General features: G+C 35.7%; 2 protein-coding genes across 2 annotated transcripts; both read right to left on the bottom strand.

The window, feature by feature from the left end:
- Window positions 1-255: 255 nt before the first annotated feature.
- LOC147288896 (protoporphyrinogen oxidase, mitochondrial-like) lies at window positions 256-5,059 on the bottom strand. Its single transcript, XM_086239976.1, has 18 exons — window positions 4,979-5,059; window positions 4,756-4,795; window positions 4,501-4,636; window positions 4,346-4,411; window positions 4,170-4,220; window positions 3,945-4,001; window positions 3,700-3,767; window positions 3,544-3,580; window positions 3,323-3,388; window positions 2,960-3,000; window positions 2,570-2,702; window positions 2,204-2,374; window positions 1,689-1,763; window positions 1,423-1,546; window positions 1,233-1,341; window positions 992-1,066; window positions 759-865; window positions 256-615 (listed from the first exon to the last, which is right to left on the bottom strand). The coding sequence occupies exons 1-18, from the start codon at window positions 5,007-5,009 to the stop codon at window positions 488-490; spliced, it is 1,515 nt and encodes a 504-aa protein (XP_086096102.1). The 5' UTR covers window positions 5,010-5,059; the 3' UTR covers window positions 256-487.
- A 4,788-nt stretch (window positions 5,060-9,847) lies between these two features.
- On the bottom strand, window positions 9,848-14,626 carry LOC147288895 (protoporphyrinogen oxidase, mitochondrial-like). The gene is made up of 18 exons (XM_086240194.1): window positions 14,547-14,626; window positions 14,332-14,371; window positions 14,077-14,212; window positions 13,922-13,987; window positions 13,746-13,796; window positions 13,521-13,577; window positions 13,276-13,343; window positions 13,125-13,161; window positions 12,912-12,977; window positions 12,557-12,597; window positions 12,167-12,299; window positions 11,801-11,971; window positions 11,285-11,359; window positions 11,021-11,144; window positions 10,831-10,939; window positions 10,590-10,664; window positions 10,357-10,463; window positions 9,848-10,209 (listed from the first exon to the last, which is right to left on the bottom strand). Exons 1-18 carry the CDS (start codon window positions 14,575-14,577, stop codon window positions 10,082-10,084), a joined length of 1,515 nt encoding a protein of 504 aa, XP_086096320.1. The 5' UTR covers window positions 14,578-14,626; the 3' UTR covers window positions 9,848-10,081.
- Window positions 14,627-20,537: the final 5,911 nt, after the last annotated feature.

Genomic DNA, 20,537 nt, shown 5'->3' with positions numbered 1-20,537 from the left:
ATTGTAATAGTAGCGCATCTAATGTTTCGACTAAGAGGTAATACCTCTAAAAGTTACCAATAAACCAACAAAATCATCATCCCATTGCATCGGATTTCTATAAACAGTGGCTGCACAACTAGAAGGTGATCAATTGAATAGAATGAAATAACGTACCTCTCCCAGCTTCCTTTCTGGCTTTCTCTGACCACTCCAACCAGTCAATTGATAAGGGATTGCGCAAATCCTCAATTTAAGAATAAAAATGCTAACCTATTGCAAAATCCCCGAAAGCATGTATTTTATATCACGAGGTCAGGTGTAGTATGTTTGATATTTACTACTAAAACTTGGCCTTTCTGAAACCCAAAAAAATAAAAACTTTGCCTTTTGGCCCTATTTCACTTCAACTTTAAAAAAGGGTAATAGTTTACGGATTCTACAAACACAACCCGCTCTGACATCCTAGATTGAAAGACGTCTATGTACAAGGATACGCTTCCTATTTCTAAAATGAAGATCCTTCCTGCAGTGTCTTTTCATCTGAAGAAGATTCCAGATAGGAGATTACAAGTTCAGCTGCTTTGCACCCAGAAGCTATTGATTTTCCAACAGAGAGTCCACCCCTTTGGTTACCTAAAATATTCATAGTTTGTATACCACATACACCAAAAAAAAAAAACTATAAGGGCACCACTCATCCAGTGGAGGACTGAAAATCATCAATTATCCAGATCATTAGTTTCTATATCTAAAACTCACAGTTGGTGAGTACTTACCTGCATAGAAGAACCCAGGAAGATTTTTCTCCATCCTCTCAATTGCTTCTATAACTGAATCATAGTTACGCCCATACAATGGAAATGCTTTACTCCAGTGGAAATGGCTGCCATTAAGTGTACTTCAAGCTATAAGATAACTATCTAAAAAATTGGTAATACATAGGCTCTTAAAATATTCATTTCAATTCTTTTAACTACAAGAAGAGAAAAGATAAAAATAGATTATTTACTTCACAAATGTGGGATTGCCTTCCGCTCCTAACAAGTGCCTAATGTCAGAGGTAACAATTTGCTTCAACTCATCCCTAGAGCAATAGTTAAGAGGAGAAAAGTATTAGCCATGTCAAATTACAAAGTGCATATATGTTTCTGTGTAATTGTTGAGTGAATAATATAGAATTAATTGCACAATATCAAGGACAGAAAAAAATGGCTGCGGTGCAAAATTGAAAGCACTGAAGCTTCCCATACGCTGAAGCTTTTGCTAATTCCCTGTTTCGACTTCCCCCAACAAAAGTGGTATAAAGATATAGGTCACTAGGTGCACGATCTGGAAACATCATGGAGGAAAAGAGAGTGCCTGTACAACAGACATAGTGACCATATTAGTTAGGAGAACGAATCAGTTATTCCATGTCACTGGGCCACTGCCAAGCATTACCAAGAGTTTTTAAACCACTTTTCTGCTCTTTAGAGGGAACAAGAACTCCAAATCCTTCAAGGGGTCTCTTAACATTTTCCTTCTTGAAAGCGGTTATTACCACTGATAGTGGTACATAAGTTACCTGCAATATGACAGAAAAAATTACGGTACACCTAAGTTGAACAGGGAAAGGAAAAAAACCCTTTGTTCAGCAACTTCTTTGTCAGGCCTACTATTGTTCTAAATTTCCAATCATAAATGTTGAAATTAGATGTCACAAATACCTCAGGAAGAAAATCAAGAGGAAATAGGTTTCCTCTTTTTGTGACCTTCATTTCTTTGACATTACATAGTGGAGCCTATGACAGAAGAAACCTTGTCGATTAATATTATATGAAGCATGGAAGAAAAGGCAAGTAGATGCATAGAATAGTCAAAAGGGGAATTTCAGTCCAATTTATTTAAATGAGAAAGCTACCATGGGAGTAAATATAAAGCCATGCAGAACTTGTATCCCAAATCATAGGACACGGTGAAATGGAAGTGCCTTGGGGAAAAGACTCATGCCCATTTAGTAACTGCAACGAAGCAGTTGAAACACATATCTTTTTTTTTTTTTTTTTACCTTCCAGGTCTGTCTTGATTTATTTCAAAAAACAAATGTTTTCCATAGAAACAATGTTGGATGCATAATCACACCTTGTTATGCCTGATTACATGGGAACCAACAGGTGCCCCAACGAGAAAGTCAATAAACCACTAAAATCATGTACTTAGTAATAATGATATATGTACTAACCGTCATGATTACAGCATCGACAGATAAATGCTTGTCAACATTAGCATCAGAGGAAATTGACCAACTTTCTAATGCAGAATTCCCACCATGACGGTAAGATAATGACAAAACCTTTGAGTTTAGTTTAATCTCATCTTTTCCAAGCTGATTGCACAACATATCAGTGAGTGTCTGCACTAGACAGAAAATTAAAAAAGCATTTTAGTTTTAAATATATATGATGTGCAACAAAGATATAAACGAAATGTTTGCAACTAAAGTTACAGACAAGAGGAACATTCTAAATAAGATAACATTGGGAAAAACATGAAATTACAAAAGTTTTCGTAACCTTTGAGGAAGGAAAGTAACCCAAAAAAATTATACCTGCATTCCACCTTGAAAGGAAAATGAACCACGCTGACGCTTCCCTTTTTCTACAGAATCCTTTGTTTCTCCAACTTTTTCCTTTCTGGCAGATAATTTTGATTGAATTGCCCCAGCAATAACAGAACCAAACCTGATAAAATAGAGAATCTGGTGCTTACAACAAATATAGATAATGCCACAAGCATTAACTACAGAATATTGTTTAGTAACTTTTACTTATATTAATCACAACACTAGTTCACCATCCATATTAATATCACTAGTGAAAGCAAGGATAACAAGAAACCAACTGCTTTTTGTTAGAATCGGTCAGGGTAGATGATACAGATCCAATATTAATTTTATTCCTAAATGTAATTTCAGTTTTAGGTAGACTAAAGAATATACCTTTTTTCTATATTCCATAGCTCCGGAAAAGAATGGCGCATCTGTTTGAAGGATCACAAGGCAACACAATAGAATTATTAAAGACACAAGAAAATGAATAAGCACCAACAGAACCATGGTGTAACTCACAAAATAACAAGGCTGAAAAGACCAACTCAGAAAACCCAAAATTTGTGGTATTGGGAAAGGGGTTTTCTTGTCTCAGCCTTGACCAGATTTGTGAAATGGATGCATGGAAAAAGTAGAAAGGCAGCTTAAATATCTTTTCCAGTTTCAGGTAACAATTGATGAGTTAAGAAACAAAAACATTAGTCACAGGTGTGAAATACACACAAGTCACCCAAATTCTGTTACATTACTCACAGAAAGAGACTCAGGATCTCCACCACTTGTGCCGGCAACAAAGGGGTCAACGAGATAATCAACAACCTTCCAAGCAAAAATGATAACAATAATATTATAAAAAAAACATTAAAAAAAAAAATTTCAACAATTGCAAGGATTTTGACAGCATGATGTGCGTAATCAATCCTCAGAGAAAGCAAAAGACTATATTTGGAAAACTATTGCAATGCAATATATACCTCTTTCCCAAAATGATTCTGAAAGAACCCACCGACACTGCAGAAGAACAAGCAAAAAACTAGAATTCTAAGAAAATCACTTTGGAAAAAAAAAACAAGTAAATAAGAGACTAAGTGGAAGTGCAAAAAAATTTAGTGACAGAGGAGACTACTTGCCTTTCTTGGGTGCAATCATTGGAAACTCTTTTTTTCTTCCACAAAAATGGCTCCAGAATAATCTGAAACTGTGATACAGAAATCTATACTCAATTTGATGCATACTTAAATGATATGGCGGGCTTGTGGCAAGCTTTTTGTTGCCCAAACAAGATATTTTGCATTGATTCTGACCAGAATTGCAAGATGATTAAATAACTATGAAACTAACTCATTGGACATGCTGCATATTGTAGAAAATAAACCTTTGATTTTGTAGAAAGAATGTTGCTCTTGATCAGTGCGACTGGATTCGTTGGTATCTGATGTGAAAAATGGACCAAAGGTAACGGTCACAGTCAGGAACAGCCAGCTATATAAGGAAATACAAACCCCAAAAAATAAAGAAAAAAGTATTACATATGTCTTACAAATAACCATTACAAGATGCAAACTCATTTAACAATACAGATTCAACAAGCAAGACATACCAGCACAGGCGACCCATCCCTTACGATATAACGTTTGTTCTGTGAGATTGGCTGTAACAGTAGACAACAACCAATTTAATCATTATATCAATACAAAAATCAGCCACAGCAGCAGAGTTTGGACAAACTATAATTTAACACTCGTACATATGTGAGATATAAATAGAACCCCTTACAAATTGTTGCTTTTCTCGAAGTCCAAGATCATCGAGCAAAGTTTGGACCTCCATTTCACTCTCAGTCTGCAAAAGGGCAATAAAACCTCAATGTTAGCATAGGCATCATAATAACTATAGAGTACCCTTCAATAGTTCAATAGTAAACAATTCACCATTGTATTCGCTCCTTCATCCCAAATTAGACCATCATATGAAACACTTCTTAACTTCCCTCCAGCTCTTCCCTCAGCTTCAAATACTGTGACCTTGAAGCCATGTGATTTCAGCTTGTAGGCGGCAGTAAGCCCGCTTGAGCAATTGTAACATAAGTCAGTCAAAGTTTTGGAAAAAAAAATCGAACACAAAACAAATAATGTCTAACACTGCTACTTGGTTAAAAGCTGCAATGCTATAATTGACTAACATACCTTACACCAGCACCAACAACAGCTACTCTTTTGACAGAGCCTGAAAACCCCACAAAAGATTATCATTTCACATTACTAGGCTGCTAACAAATGCCAAAAAGTTATATAAATTTGATTAATTTTTTTCATTTTCGATTAATTTTGCATTCATTTGTTTCAATTTGGATTGTTCCTCATTGTGTTCAGAGAGAGAGAGAGAGAGAGAGAGAGAGAGAGAGATTACTCTTCTTATCTTCGTTGGTAGCTGAGGTCATTTTGCGCTGGTGAGCTGAGACGGAGGAGTTTTTTTCCGATAAAATCCACGGAGGAGTTGTCGACTTATTATTGTCCAAGAGGTGATAATGTAACGGGACTGGGCCAATTGTTACTTCGGGTAGTTACATACGGGCCTGGCCACGGAGTGATTTGTTATTGGACTTTGGAGGGGCTTAAAGCCCAATATACTGAAAAAAAAAAGCCCGATTAAATTTTTTTTTGTTTTTGGTCTGGCCCGATTATAGTTTGGAAAACACGTCGAAATTGACCATAGTTCGATAGCCATGTTGATAATTGATCGGGGTGTGCAACTATAATAACTATAATTGAAACAAAATTTTTTGTAGTTTTTTTTTTGGATGCTAATTACCATCATTATAATAACTATAATTGAAACAAAATTTCTACAAGGCGGGTCATCATCACCAGGTTGAGTCAAGGAGTTGGGAATGTGTGCTTTAGATGAAAAAATTATAATTAGGAGAAGGAGCGTTGCTACTTGTAATTTGAAACAACATAGTCTTGAAGCTTTCCTTAAACGATCATTAATTTAACGAAAATTAAGCTCATTCCATGATTTCCAATTTTCCATCTCCATCAACAGTGAAACCCCACTACAGAACTATACAAACTTAAAAAGAAAACATGCATATATTTTTTAAATGGTGCCTTTATCATACATAGGTTTCCCACCGCACCAACCTTAATTCATAGCATCATTTCCCCGTGTTTTGGACGATTAATTGACGATTTCGGCTCCTTCAAGCATCTGTTTTGGCTTTTTCTAATCCCATACGTACGTACGTGAGGCCAAAAAAACACGATTAAATTTAATAAATGAATTAATTATTTGGTAATTGCTCCCAATTTTTCTAAAAAGATCGAAGACAAAGATGCTCACTCCTGAACATGATTACATTTGTGATTATATCAAATTTGCTTGAGTTAGTGAACTCTGAACCACAAGCAAAGCAACATATTTTAATACATAATTGGAGGAGTAATTAGAGCCTTGAACCAAATATGGCTTCAAAACAACTCTTACTTTATGGTAGTTAAGTGGAAGTGAACAAAGCTAGTGGTCCGGGCCTGGGATTGTCGTTTCGTGTTTTAATGGGATGGCGCCCTTTACATGATCAAACTTAATATCATTTTGCAAATTGACTAAAGGAGAGAAAAATAGGTTGGTATATATTTGAATTTTGAGGTACTCCAAATGTTTCCTTAGCTGCAATAAGACTTGGGTCTGAGAGGTTTGTAATTCATGTGTACTTGGGAGGAACAGAACCCATGACAAAATTACTGTAATTAACAAGTAAAAATGTCCCATTGCACAAGCTTCAAAGTTTAGCCTCTAGTTTTTGTCATAAAGCTGGACATAAACAGTTGAATTAAAGCTGGACTGTGAACTTCAGGGGTAACATCAACAGACTCATAAAATCTTACGAAATATCAGCAAAAGAGATCGATCTCCATAACTAAGCTCATGAAGCAAAGCATAAATCCTAGCTCAGTACTCCCACGTCTCATGAAAGAGTTACGAATTTTTTCTGGGTAGCCCAAATTCGATGATTCCTCCTGGAAAATTAACTGGGCACGTTCCTGGAAAATTTTGAATGCTTAGTAAACAAGTTGGTTAAAAGCCCATGAAGAAACACAAGGCTAAATAAATCATCCAGAGCAAGTATCTTTAAGAATTTTCTGGGTTTACAGAGAACAACACACAGAAAAAACAGGAGATGAATGCAGATAATGTTGGAGACAAACCTTGAAAATGGGAACTAAAAAACCATTAAGAGCAACACCATTGTTCTTGTTCTTGGTCAATGAATGTGTTTGTGGAGTGGAACACTGAAAAGTGGGGCTTATTATGATTTATGAAGGTGGTTGGAAAGGGCCGTACAGGACAGTGTTAAGGCATTTAGTGCTGGTTTTCTGTGGGTGTGGTCACTGACAAATAACAATTATGGGGCCGGTTTCCTCTAAGAGAAAGACAAAGGCAATGGGAATGGGGAGGGTCTGCGGTGAGTCTCAGACTGAGTCACTGAAGCTGTAATGTAATAAAAATAGTGGTTTATTTCGTTGTTGGGTTTTGGCTTCTTGTTGATTCTCGTGAATTTCCTAACATTCCGCTGGTAATTGCAGCATCGGCCATCACATGACACGTGGTTTTCCCTCTCTATGGCATTTGATGGGTTTGATTTTGATATGACCAAATCGACCCTGCTTCTAAATTTTCACTGTTATACTGTTACTGTATTATTATCGTCCATTTATGAAACGGTAGCAGTCACTATGTTAGTTGGGATAATGCATTTTCCAGTTTACTTCTAATAAGTAATAATAATTACTTACCAAATACCAACTACGATTTTGGAAGTCATTCTTTGTCTTAAATAATAAATCATATTAATGTGCAGATTCAGACACTGAAACTCGAAAGAATTAAATTGTTAATGTAAAAAAAAAAAAAAAAAGAGTAGGGGCTTGTTGGGAAATGAAGGGTTTTCTGGGTCCGTTGCCCTTTGCACGGCCACGGCCCACAGGCTGTTTTGAATGCAAAACCATGTTGCTGCAAAGCTGTAGACTTTGGAATCCCATAAAATTCTGATTAGAAAATTATTATATTAATGTGATAAATATTAATTAATTCATGATTAAAGCAGAGGAAGAGTTGAATCACTCACACCCATGTAGCGTAAGAGTTAGCACCTGCCAATGAGAAAGCCAATGTGGCTCTGCTTCCGCTGCCACCACACCAGCTTTAGCTTTGGTGTGCTGGTGGGCTTCCACTTCTCACCCACGCGCCTTAAAAGGCGCATAGAAGTTGGAGCATATTATTGGAGGAGTCTTGTTGTATGCTGTTCAGCCTGTTCCACAGCCCAAACAAAGAGGCATGTAGCATGTTGGTGGGGTTCTCTATTTCTTCTTCTTTTTTCGCTTTTGGATTTGGCATCTCACTGACTCAGTCAAAATCCCAAGTTCATTAGGCAATGCACAATCTCTCACATAAAGATGAAAACCTGCTTTCAATATTATATCATTTGCGAGTCATGACTCATGACTCATCTTGGTGGTATACTGATATGGTATGATGGTCATCTATTTTGGTTAAACATCCCCATAAAAGCACTTTTTAGATTCCAACAATGTGTCTGCTTTAAAGTCTGATTGTGTAGCATAAACTCATAAAGCATAAAGCAGTTCCATGGAAAAGCAAACGACTATACCATTCTGTTTAGATTTTAGAGCAAGACCAACTTTTGAACTTTTGACCAGTTCTATACGAGAAGACCATATTAATGTAGCTTCTAAATGTTTGTTGAAACATTGGTGTTTATCATTAATCTAAATCATAAAAAGGATTAATGCCTGGAACTAAACATTTAAGAAGAAGGTGGACAGTAGTGAGGGAAATAGGAATGAAAAAGTTTTTTAATTATCAACTGACTTTCATGACATTTGAATTCAGGATTTCTTTCCAGAAAATCGGTGACCATAACCTGGGATTCATGATATCAGAATTCATGACATTCATACTATCATGAAAAAGTTTTTTTTTATTATCAACTGACATTCATGATATCAGAATTCAGGATTTCTTCTCATAAAAAAAGAATGAATAAGTTATAACCCGCAACAGTGAGAGCTACTTCTTCTAAAAAAAGAATCTTTGATTCTTCAACATTTTCATTTTGGCATGATTAGCATATTAATGAGGCTTTTCTGACAGATGATTGTCAATTTGTTCCTACCCCTATGCAACTAATCATAAATTAATCAAAGTAAAACAGATTCGGTTCCATTATAGGCACAAGTCAGACAAAAATAACCATAAAAAGAGTTGACTCTTATTTTCAGGCAAGACAATACAACTTTCAGCATCCACTGCAGAAGCAATAACAATTTTATAATGAAAAAAGTAAAAAACCAAAGAAAAAAAAAAGTAGTACAATTAATGTGAAAATGATGAATTCTGAAAAACATGAGAGGACAGGACAAGGATTTGAGAGGGACCAGATTTGGAGCCATTGATGAACAGACGAAAGTGGGCAGGAGGCCCCATGCATCTACTGTAAGCCCATCTTTCCAGCCCCACCGCCTTATCTTATGGGATAAATTAACCAAGAGGGAACGCATTAATTGCAGCCCTACCAATACCATGACTTGGGCTCTTAAGCTCTTGTTTCTGGGATATTTGGATTCTCACAGTCACAGAGCATATGAACTCAACATATTGCCCATATTTTATTCCTAGAATCAAAAGAAAAAGTGCCCAATAGTCATAGCTATAGCCTCATTGTCCACCTCAAGTCTCTGCCTAGGTCTTCACCCACCAAAAAAAATGCAAATTTTATGACCATTAACTAGGTCTTTTTAATGGTAATGCCTTTCCAAACCCACAATTGTAAGCTAATTCTATCTCCCTATAGAAAGTTCCATTTCTCATGTACTTGCCACGAAGGAGTCTAAGCCCAAAGGCCCCAAGCCATGGTTCAGAAGCTAACAAGTGGCCTAACTTAGCCAAACAGCTCTTTCATATCTTCAGAATCACCTAAATGAAAAGCCCCACAGTATTTCAATTGTTATAGTAGTGCATCTAATGTTTCGACTAAGAGGTAACACCTCTTAAAGTCACCAATAAACCAACAAAATCATCATCCCATTGCATCGGATTTCTATAAACAGTGGCTGCACAAGTAGAAGGTGATCAATTGAATAGAATGAAATAACGTACCTCTCCCAGCTTCCTTTCTGGCTTTCTCTGACCACTCCAACCAGTCAATTGATAAGGGATTGGGCAAATCCTCAATTTAAGAATAAAAATGCTCACCTATTGCAAAATCCACGAAAGCATGTATTTTATATCACGAGGTCAGGTGTAGTATGTTTGATATTTACTACTAAAACTTGGCCTTTCTGAAACCCAAAAAAATAAAAACTTTGCCTTTTGGCCCTATTTCACTTCCAACTTTAAAAAAGGGTAATAGTTTACAGATTCTACAAACACAACCCGCTCTGACATCCTAGATTGAAAGACGTCTATGTACAAGGAATACACTTCCTATTTCTAAAATGAAGATCCTTCCTGAAGTGTCTTTTCATCTGAAGAAGATTCCAGATAGGAGATTACAAGTTCAGCTGCTTTGCACCCAGAAGCTATTGATTTTCCAACAGAGAGTCCACCCCTATGGTTACCTAAAATATTCATAGTTTGTATACCACATACACAAAAAAAAAAAAAAAAACTATAAGGGCACCACTCATCCAGTGGAGGATTGAAAATCATTAATTATCCAGATCATTAGTTTCTATATCTAAAACTCACAGTTGGTGAGTACTTACCTGCATAGAAGAACCCAGGAAGATTTTTCTCCATCCTCTCAATTGCTTCTATAACTGAATCATAGTTACGCCCATACAATGGAACTGCTTTACTCCAGTGGAAATGGCTGCCATTAAGTGTACTTCAAGCTATAAGATAACTATCTAAAAAATTGGTAATACATAGGCTCTTAAAATATTCATTTCAATTATTTTAACTACAAGAAGAGAAAAGATAAAAATAGATTATTTACTTCACAAATGTGGGATTGCCTTCCGCTCCTAACAAGTGCCTAATGTCAGAGGTAACAAATTGCTTCAACTCATCCCTAGAGCAATAGTTAAGAGGAGAAAAGTATTAGCCATGTCAAATTACAAAGTGCATATATGTTTCTGTGTAATTGTTGAGTGAATAATATAGAATTAATTGCACAATATCAAGGACAGAAAAAAATGGCTGTGGTGCAAAATTGAAAGCACTGAAGCTTCCCATACGTTGAAGCTTTTGCTAATTCCCTGTTTCGACTTCCCCCAACAAAAGTGGTATAAAGATATAGGTCACTAGGTGCACGATCTGGAAACATCATGGAGGAAAAGAGAGTGCCTGTACAACAGACATAGTGACCATATTAGTTAGGAGAACGAATCAGTTATTCCATGTCACTGGGCCACTGCCAAGCATTACCAAGATTTTTTAAACCACTTTTCTGCTCTTTAGAGGGAACAAAAACTCCAAATCCTTCAAGGGGTCTGTTAACATTTTGCTTCTTGAAAGCGGTTATTACCACTGATAGTGGCACATAAGTTACCTGCAATATGACAGAAAATTACGGTACACCTAAGTTGAGCAGGGAAAGGAAAAAAAACCTTTGTTCAGCAATTTCTTTGTCAGGCCTACTATTGTTCTAAATTTCCAATCATAAATGTTGAAATTAGATGTCACAAATACCTCAGGAAGAAAATCAAGAGGAAATAGGTTTCCTCTTTTTGTGACCTTCATTTCTTTGACATTACATAGTGGAGCCTATGACAGAAGAAACCTTGTCGATTAATATTATATGACGCATGGAAGAAAAGGCATGTAGATGCATAGAATAGTCAAAAGGGGAATTTCAGTCCAATTTATTTAAATGAGAAAGCTACCATGGGAGTAAATATAAAGCTATGCAGAACTTGTATCCCAAATCATAGGACACGGTGAAATGGAAGTGCCTTGGGGAAAAGACTCATGCCCATTTAGTAACTGCAACAAAGCAGTTGAAACACATATCTTTTTTTTTTTTTTTTTTACCTTCCAGATCTGTCTTGATTTATTTCAAAAAACAAATGTTTTCCATAGAAACAATGTTGGATGCATAATCACACCTTGTAATGCCTGATTACATGGGAACCAACAGGTGCCCCAACGAGAAAGTCAATAAACCACTAAAATCATGTACTTAGTAATAATGATATATATACTAACCGTCATGATTACAGCATCGACAGATAAATGCTTGTCAACATTAGCATCAGAGGAAATTGACCAACTTTCTAATGCAGAATTCCCACCATGACGGTAAGATAATGACAAAACCTTTGAGTTTAGTTTAATCTCATCTTTTCCAAGCTGCTTGCACAACATATCAGTGAGTGTCTGCACTAGACAGAAAATTAAAAAAGCATTTTAGTTTTAAATATATATGATGTGCAACAAAGATATAAACGAAATGTTTACAACTAAAGTTACAGACAAGAGGAACATTCTAAATAAGATAACATCGGGAAAAACATGAAATTACAAAAGTTTTCGTAACCTTTGAGGAAGGAAAGTAACCCAAAAAAATTATACCTGCATTCCACCTTGAAACGAAAATGAACCACGCTGACGCTTCCCTTTTTCTACAGAATCCTTTGTTTCTCCAGCTTTTTCCTTTCTGGCAGATAATTTTGATTGAATTGCCCCAGCAATAACAGAACCAAACCTGATAAAATAGAGAATCTGGTGCTTACAACAAATATAGATAATGCCACAAGCATTAACTACAGAATATTGTTTAGTAACTTTTACTTATATTAATCACAACACTAGTTCACCATCCATATTAATATCATTAGTGAAAGCAAGGATAACAAGAAACCAACTGCTTTTTGTTAGAATCGGTCAGGGTAGATGATACAGATCCAATATTAATTTTGTTCCTAAATGTAATTTCAGTTTCAGGTAGACTAAGGAATATACCTTTTTTCTATATTCCATAGCTCCGGAAAAGAATGGCGCATCTGTTTGAAGGATCACAAGGCAACACAATAGAATTATTAAAGACGCTAGAAAATGAATAAGCACCAATAGAACCATGTTGTAACTCACAAAATAACAAGGCTGAAAAGACCAACTCAGAAAACCCAAAATTTGTGGTATTGGGAAAGGGGGATCAGCCTTGACCAGATTTGTGAAATGGATGCATGGAAAAAGTAGAAAGGCAGCTTAAATATCTTTTCCAGTTTCAGGTAACAATTGATGAGTTAAGAAACAAAAACATTAGTCACAGGTGTGAAATACACACAAGTCACCCAAAGTCTGTTACATTACTCACAGAAAGAGACTCAGGATCTCCACCACTTGTGTAGGCAACAAAGGGGTCAATGAGATAATCAACAACCTTGCAAGCAAAAATGATAACAATAATATTATAAAATAAAATAAAAATTTCAACAATTGCAAGTATTTTGACAGCATGATGTGCGTAATCAATCATCAGAGAAAGCAAAAGACTATATTTGGAAAACTATTGCAATGCAATATATACCTCTTTCCCAAAATGATTCTGAAAGAACCCACCGACACTGCAGAAGAACAAGCAAAAAACTAGAATTCTTAGAAAATCACTTTGGGAAAAAAAAAACAAGTAAATAAGAGACTAAGTGCAAAAAAATTTAGTGACAGAGGAGACTACTTGCCTTTCTTGGGTGCAATCATTGGAAACTCTTTTTTTCTTCCACAAAAATGGCTCCAGAATAATCTGAAACTGTGATACAGAAATCCATACTCAATTTGATGCATACTTAAATGATATGGCGGGCTTGTGGCAAGCTTTTTGCTGCCCAAACAAGATATTTTGCATTGATTCTGACCAGAATTGCAAGATGATTAAATAACTATGAAACTAACTCATTGGACATGCTGCATATTGTAGAAAATAAACCTTTGATTTTGTAGAAAGAATGTTGCTCTTGATCAGTGCGACTGGATTCGTTGGTATCTGATGTGAAAAATGGACCAAAGGTAACGGTCACAGTGAGGAACAGCCAGCTATATAAGGAAGTACAAGCCCCAAAAAATAAAGAAAAAAGTATTACATATGTCTTACAAATAACCATTACAAGATGCAAACTCATTTAACAATACAGATGCAACAAGCAAGACATACCAGCACAGGCGACCCATCCCTTACGATATAACGTTTGTTCTGTGAGATTGGCTGTAACAGTAGACAACAACCAATTTAAGCATTATATCAATACAAAAATCAGCCACAGCAGCAGAGTTTGGACAAACTATAATTTAACACTCGTACATATGTGAGATATAAATAGAACCCCTTACAAATTGTTGCTTTTCTCGAAGTCCAAGATCATCGAGCAAAGTTTGGACCTCCATTTCACTCTCAGTCTGCAAAAGGGCAATAAAACCTCAATGTTAGCATAGGCATCATAATAACTATAGAGTACCCTTCAATAGTTCAATAGTAAAAAATTCACCATTGTAATCGCTCCTTCATCCCAAATTAGACCATCATATGAAACACTTCTTAACTTCCCTCCAGCTCTTCCCTCAGCTTCAAATACTGTGACCTTGAAGCCATGTGATTTCAGCTTGTAGGCGGCAGTAAGCCCGCTTGAGCAATTGTAACATAAAGTCGGTCAAAGTTTTGGGAAAAAAATCGAACACAAAACAAATAATGTCTAACACTGCTACTTGGTTAAAAGCTGCAATGCTATAATTGACTAACATACCTTACACCAGCACCAACAACAGCTACTCTTTTGACAGAGCCTGAAAACCCCACAAAAGATTATCATTTCACATTACTAGGCTGCTAACAAATGCAAAAAGTTATATAATTTTGCATTAATTTGTTTCATTTTGGATTAATTTTGCATTCATTTGTTTCAATTTGGATTGTTCCTCATTGTGTTCACAGAGAGAGAGAGAGAGAGAGAGAGATTACTCTTCTTATCTTCGTTGGTTGTTGAGGTCATTTGCGCTGGTGTGCTGAGACGGAGGAGTTTTTTTTCGATAAAATCCACGGAGGAGTTGTCGACTTGTGATTGTCCAAGAGGTGATAATGTAACGGGACTGGGCCAATTGATACTTCGGGTAATTACATCAGGGCCTGGCCACGGAATGATTTGTTATTGGACTTGCAGGGGCTTAAAGCCCAATATACTGAAAAAAAAAAAGCCCAATTAAATTTGTTTTTGTTTTTGGTCTGGCCCGATTATAGTTTGGAAAACAGTCGAAATTGACCATAGTTCAATAGCCATGTTGATAATTGATCGGGGTGTGCAACTTTTTTCTTTGGCTTATTTACACCATTGCCCCTTGTAAGATACTTTTTTTTTCACTTTATCCCCTGAAACTTAAATCCTCTCAGTTTGTCACATGAACTTCACAAAGTTGTTGCAAAAGACCCTATGCCGTTAACTCTGTCAATTTTTTCGTTAAAATAGCTGACATGACAGCTATATGGCATGAGTGAGATCCTTTTTTAGTTATGTAAGATCCATGTAGACAAGCAAAATTATAAAAAATTGACATGGATCTTATTATTTTTAGTTTAAAAATTATTTTTTTTGTTCGCATGGATTTTACATAACTAAAAAAGGGTCTCACTCATGCTATATAGGTGTCACGTCAGCTATTTTAACGGAAAAATGACAGAGTTAACGGCATAGGGTTTTTTGCAATAACTTTGTGAAGTTCATGTGGCAAATTGTGATGATTTAAGTTTCAGGGGGCGAAGTGAAAAAAAATGTATTTTACAGGGGACAATGGTGTAAATAAGCCTTTTTCTTTTCATTTTTTTGTAATTTTTTTTTTTTTGGTGCTAAACTGCTAATTACCATCATTATAATAACTATAATTGAAACAAAAATTCTACAAGGCGGGTCATCATCACCAGGTTGAGTCAAGAAGTTGGGAATGTGTGCTTTACATGAAAAAATTATAATTAGGAGAAAGAGCGTTGCTACTTGTAATTTGAAACAATATAGTCTTTAAGCTTTCTTTAAACGATCATTAATTTAACGAAAATTAAGCTCATTCCATGATTTCCATCTCCATCACCAGTGAAACCCCACTACAAAACTATAAAAACTTAAAAAGAAGGCATAAATTTAATTTAAACACATAACTATATAAACTATTTCAACGGGGTCCATGAATTTTAAAATATTTCAAATATACACCTAATCTATTATCTAAATTGAAAAATGAATTTATGTCCATTGATTCGTTGAGAGATCAGTTAAATGACAGCTTGGCTTTTGCTGACAGGGATTACTTGACGACGTAGCGCTATCTCAGCAAACATTTCCCGCCGAATGAGCAACACGGGCTTACAATTTAATAATAATAGAGAGAGTGAGAGTTTGTGGGCCCGTGTCGCTCATTTCCAGCCAAATGAGCGACACAGGTCCACCTAACCCCTGACACGGGTCCACAAACTCATCATCTCTTTCTCGCTCGTTGAACACAAGTGAGAGATTTATATTCAAATTTGGGAGAAAACGTGATGTTTTTTGGAGACTAAATGGTCAGGAGAGCATTCAACGAGCGGGAAAGAAGTGATGGGTGTGTGAGCCCGTGTCAAGTGGACATGTGTTGCTCATTTAGCGGGAAATGTATGCTGAGTTGGTGCCACGTCGCCAATTAATCTCCGTTAGCAAAAACTAAGCTGACATTTAACTGATCTCTCAATAAATTGATGGACGAAATTTCATTTTTCAATTTTCATAATAAATCAAGTGTATATTTGAAATATTTGAAAGTTCGTGGACCCCGTTGAAATAACATATATAAATATGTGTCTAAATTAAATTTATGCTTAAAAAGAAAACATGCATATATTTTTTAAATGGTGCCTTTATCATACATAGGTTTCCCACCGCACCAACCTTAATTCATAGCATCATTTCCCCGTGTTTTGGACGATTAATTGACGATTTCGGCTCCTTCAAGCATCTGTTTTGGCTTTTTCTAATCCCATACGTACGTACGTGAGGCCAAAAAAACACGATTAAATTTAATAAATGAATTAATTATTTGGTAATTGCTCCCAATTTTTCTAAAAAGATCGAAGACAAAGATGCTCACTCCTGAACATGATTACATTTGTGATTATATCAAATTTGCTTGAGTTAGTGAACTCTGAACCACAAGCAAAGCAACATATTTTAATACATAATTGGAGGAGTAATTAGAGCCTTGAACCAAATATGGCTTCAAAACAACTCTTACTTTATGGTAGTTAAGTGGAAGTGAACAAAGCTAGTGGTCCGGGCCTGGGATTGTCGTTTCGTGTTTTAATGGGATGGCGCCCTTTACATGATCAAACTTAATATCATTTTGCAAATTGACTAAAGGAGAGAAAAATAGGTTGGTATATATTTGAATTTTGAGGTCCACAAAAAGTTTATAACATTCGTTTGTGCTTTGTTGGCCAGCAAATTGATATATTAAATAATTAGTGTACAAATATCTCATTTAATTGTAAAAAACTTTGGCGCCAGTGATTTTTTAAATCCTAATGATTGATTTCAGTTAGGTGGGGCTAAAATCTGAAATGAGAAGATTTTTTGACCACTTAGCTTGAGTCTGATTTGCTCAGATTTTATCAGGTGCAACGTTGGGCTTAGTTAGAACAAAATATTCTGATTTATCACCCAAAAGTATCTAAAAAAAATTAAAAGGAAGTAATTAAGGATTTTGAATTGGTAAAGAAGCAAGGTGGTGGTTACTGGCTATATATATCGGATATGCATTTTAATTGTCCCAATTGTGGAAGACAACTTGAATGATCTCCACCAACAAGTAAAGTGGCCCAAGATTGGGCCCAGTAAGTGCAGCAAGGCCATTGGAACGACCCGTAAGACATCTTGAAGATGATATCTAGCCACAGCAGTGCAAATTTAAAGCCATTGGATAAAGAATAACAACAGTCAAACTCAAATTTGAAAAATCCAGATGATCATCCAAATGAGAACGAAAGGAAAGCCACACTTAACACTTATGTCTTCACAAACCAATACCCACTTCACAGTCTCAATTTCCTGGATTTCATCCTCAAGTAATATAACACAATTTCCTTAAATATTTATTCAATATATACCACTATAATTATAAATATATTATTGTTGAGGACCTAGCAAATTACGAATTTCTCAACTTTTCTTGCTTTTACTTGTTTTAATTGTAATCGTGTAATATAAATTTAAAAGTCTATTTTCGCAAAATGCATGACTGTTCTATGGTATACCAAATGGCACACCATGCAATAAGGTTTTTTATGTCATGGCCAGAAGAAATATCGGTACGTACCTTCGAGGAAATTGAGAGGGAACTAACCACAGCTGCGACTGTCGAAGTTCCCAACTATTCTGATCGAGGGTCATTAAAGAGCTAAGCTCACGTGAAAATCTCTATTAAAATGTAATAAATAAAAAAGCTCATGAACAGAAGAAACTACCACCTTAATTCCCCACCACGTGTATGATCACATATGTCAACGTACTATGTCTAACTTACATCACTAAAGAATTAGTGATTCACATTTTCCACGCGTTAATAGTTCTTGCTCGTATACTACTGTTTTCTTTTTTACTCCATCATCTGATTCATATCGAGGATTCAACGCTTTCAAATCTGGATCGAATCGTGCGGCTCAATTGTTGCAAATTTGGAGACACGACCCAAAATTTGAGATTTTATATATAGTTACGTACACCTCCATTTACTATTTCAGTACTCCAATTAACTGTACGTAGTCTGTCTCACTATATTGCATATTAATTTACTATTCCAGATTTTCTGTATCGGTCGATATATTCTTTTAATTCACCCATTTCCTGTGTTGAACATATAATTAAAGGTTTTCAAAAAAAAAAAAAAAAAAAATAGAAGAACACTATCCTGCAGCTCTGCTCCAACCCTTACCTGTTTTATCGGGGTTATTTTAGTTTAACTTGATTCAAAGCTGGGAAGTTGCTATTTGGCCAAGTGGCCAGCTTAGTATATGCTTGGTACTGCATGGTGCATGCCACGTACTCGATGGCTTGGTTTTCGCTGCGTTCAACGAGAATTGCGCGCGACCCGCCATAACTTTTATTTTTTATTTTTTAAAAGGGAGCTGCTTAAATATAGTTGCTCCTCAGCTTCCCTTAAACTGTTTCGCAACTGTCACCAATACCAAGGAGTAAGGACATGGTTGGATTCATTCGTGGAAGCATCTCTTTGTCTTCAAGCCAAATTTTAAATTGATTAAGTAATAATCTCTATATATAAATTAAATAAAGTCGTAATGAGCAGACTACCCAAGGCTGAAAGATCACTATTCACTGGAGATCGAGAAGAGTCCAAGTAAATTAAACTTAATTCGTTCGTGACAATTGCATTCGGGAATGTCCATATATACTTGACTAGCTGCCACGTCTGGGATTCTTGTATATGTGTCTGTTTCCGAACGAAGCTTTCAGAGTCTGTCAATTTATAATATATATAATACCTTCTCTCTCGCAGAAGGCGTTGAGCGATTTACGATGATGGTATACACTAATTAAAAACCGCAGGGTAAATCCGGCTATGATCTTTGCAACTGCTACCCACGTGCAGCTCCAGTGAACCTAATTAACAGAGATTTTGGCCACATCTAAGCTAAACAATATCTGATTAACAGATTTTGGCCACTTGATCAAGATGCTTCCATTAAAAGTATCAAATATAAAGAATAGATTTTGCAGTGCTTTATTTTTGGCTTTACGGTGCTTTGCCACATGGATACGATGTACGTAGTTGCATGTTGTGCATTGGACAGTAAAGGTAAGGGTCGAGGTTGACAAAGTGAAGATGTTGGTCAAAGACTCGGTCTGAATCTATCTTACTCTTAGAGGTGGCTTCTTCAGTACTCGTATTGACTACGGATTACGGGGAACATACAAGAGCAGTAACTTTATTCTCTGCTTTTTTTTTTACTTTAATTCCCTCTGTCTCTCTCTTTAATTTATACATTCAGTTTCAGAAGGTAAAGATATCTGCTGACCAAAAAAACAGAGAGAGGTAAAGATATATCTCTGACCTCGTCAACTATTTGGCTGAGGACTGTGGACTGATTACTTACTGCTGCAGCTGCTAAAGATTTTTGGAACATTGCATGGGTGCCTCTGTCCCGAATAGAGCGGTGTTGAGATTTATGTATGGATTCAGTGTGCCTGTGTCCCACTATTCAACGACACACCTTGTGCTATCTGCTATCTTTGCTCTACATTAATTTGTATTTTATATTCCATTTTTGGCAGCTACTTACAATTAATTCCATTTGCATTGGATACTCATACTATACCATGCTACCACACTAAAACTGTTCTTTTTAATTAATGTACTCGATCTATTGCATAATATATATAGAAAATTATGATTAAATATTAAATCTCAATAATTTTTTAATATAGCATAAAGACTATATAATATTTCAACTGAACTACCAAATTTAAATGTAGTTTTTTTTATTAGGTCACAAATATGTTGACCCATTTGATTTAAGCCTTTTTCATTTGACATTTTTGTCTTTTGGCCCACATATGATGGGTGTTAGTTAAAATTTATAAGGTTTTGACAAAATTGCTCTTGAGACTTTTATATTATCTTAAAAATTTATTAATGTAGTCTCAACTTCACATTTAGTTGTGACTGTACGACACTCATAACTTCAAATTTAGTTGTGACTAAACGACATTCACATCTAAGTTGTGACTTAATTGAATTTTTTTTAGAAAAATTATACTACAATATAGTATAAATAGAGATCAAAACAATACTTTTACTCAAAATAATATATGGTATACTACTAGTATAGTGGTGTGAAGTGTCTCTTTTAATTTATCAAGATAGTCACAATTAAGTTGTGACTGGATTGATTTTTTTTTTTAATACAATATAGTATACA

This window comes from Dryas octopetala, chromosome 4 (assembly GCF_963921425.1).
Source record: "Dryas octopetala chromosome 4, drDryOcto1.1, whole genome shotgun sequence".
NCBI lineage: Eukaryota > Viridiplantae > Streptophyta > Magnoliopsida > Rosales > Rosaceae > Dryas > Dryas octopetala.
The sequence above is the reverse complement of the archived record's forward strand: the minus strand, read 5'-3'. Positions and strand labels throughout refer to the sequence as shown.

Bases quoted from the DNA above. Each gene is read 5' to 3' on its own strand.
- LOC147288896 (XM_086239976.1), bottom strand. From the start codon at position 5,009: ATGACCTCAGCTACCAACGAAGATAAGAAGA. The intron at 4,221-4,345 runs GTAAGGGGTTCT...CTACTGTTACAG, and splicing joins TTCGAGAAAAGCAACAATTT to CCAATCTCACAGAACAAACG. The intron at 4,002-4,169 runs GTATGTCTTGCT...TTTTCACATCAG, and splicing joins GGGATGGGTCGCCTGTGCTG to ATACCAACGAATCCAGTCGC.
- LOC147288895 (XM_086240194.1), bottom strand. From the start codon at position 14,577: ATGACCTCAACAACCAACGAAGATAAGAAGA. The intron at 13,988-14,076 runs GTGAATTTTTTA...GCCCTTTTGCAG, and splicing joins ATGAAGGAGCGATTACAATG to ACTGAGAGTGAAATGGAGGT. The intron at 13,162-13,275 runs GCAAGTAGTCTC...GTTCTTCTGCAG, and splicing joins AATGATTGCACCCAAGAAAG to TGTCGGTGGGTTCTTTCAGA.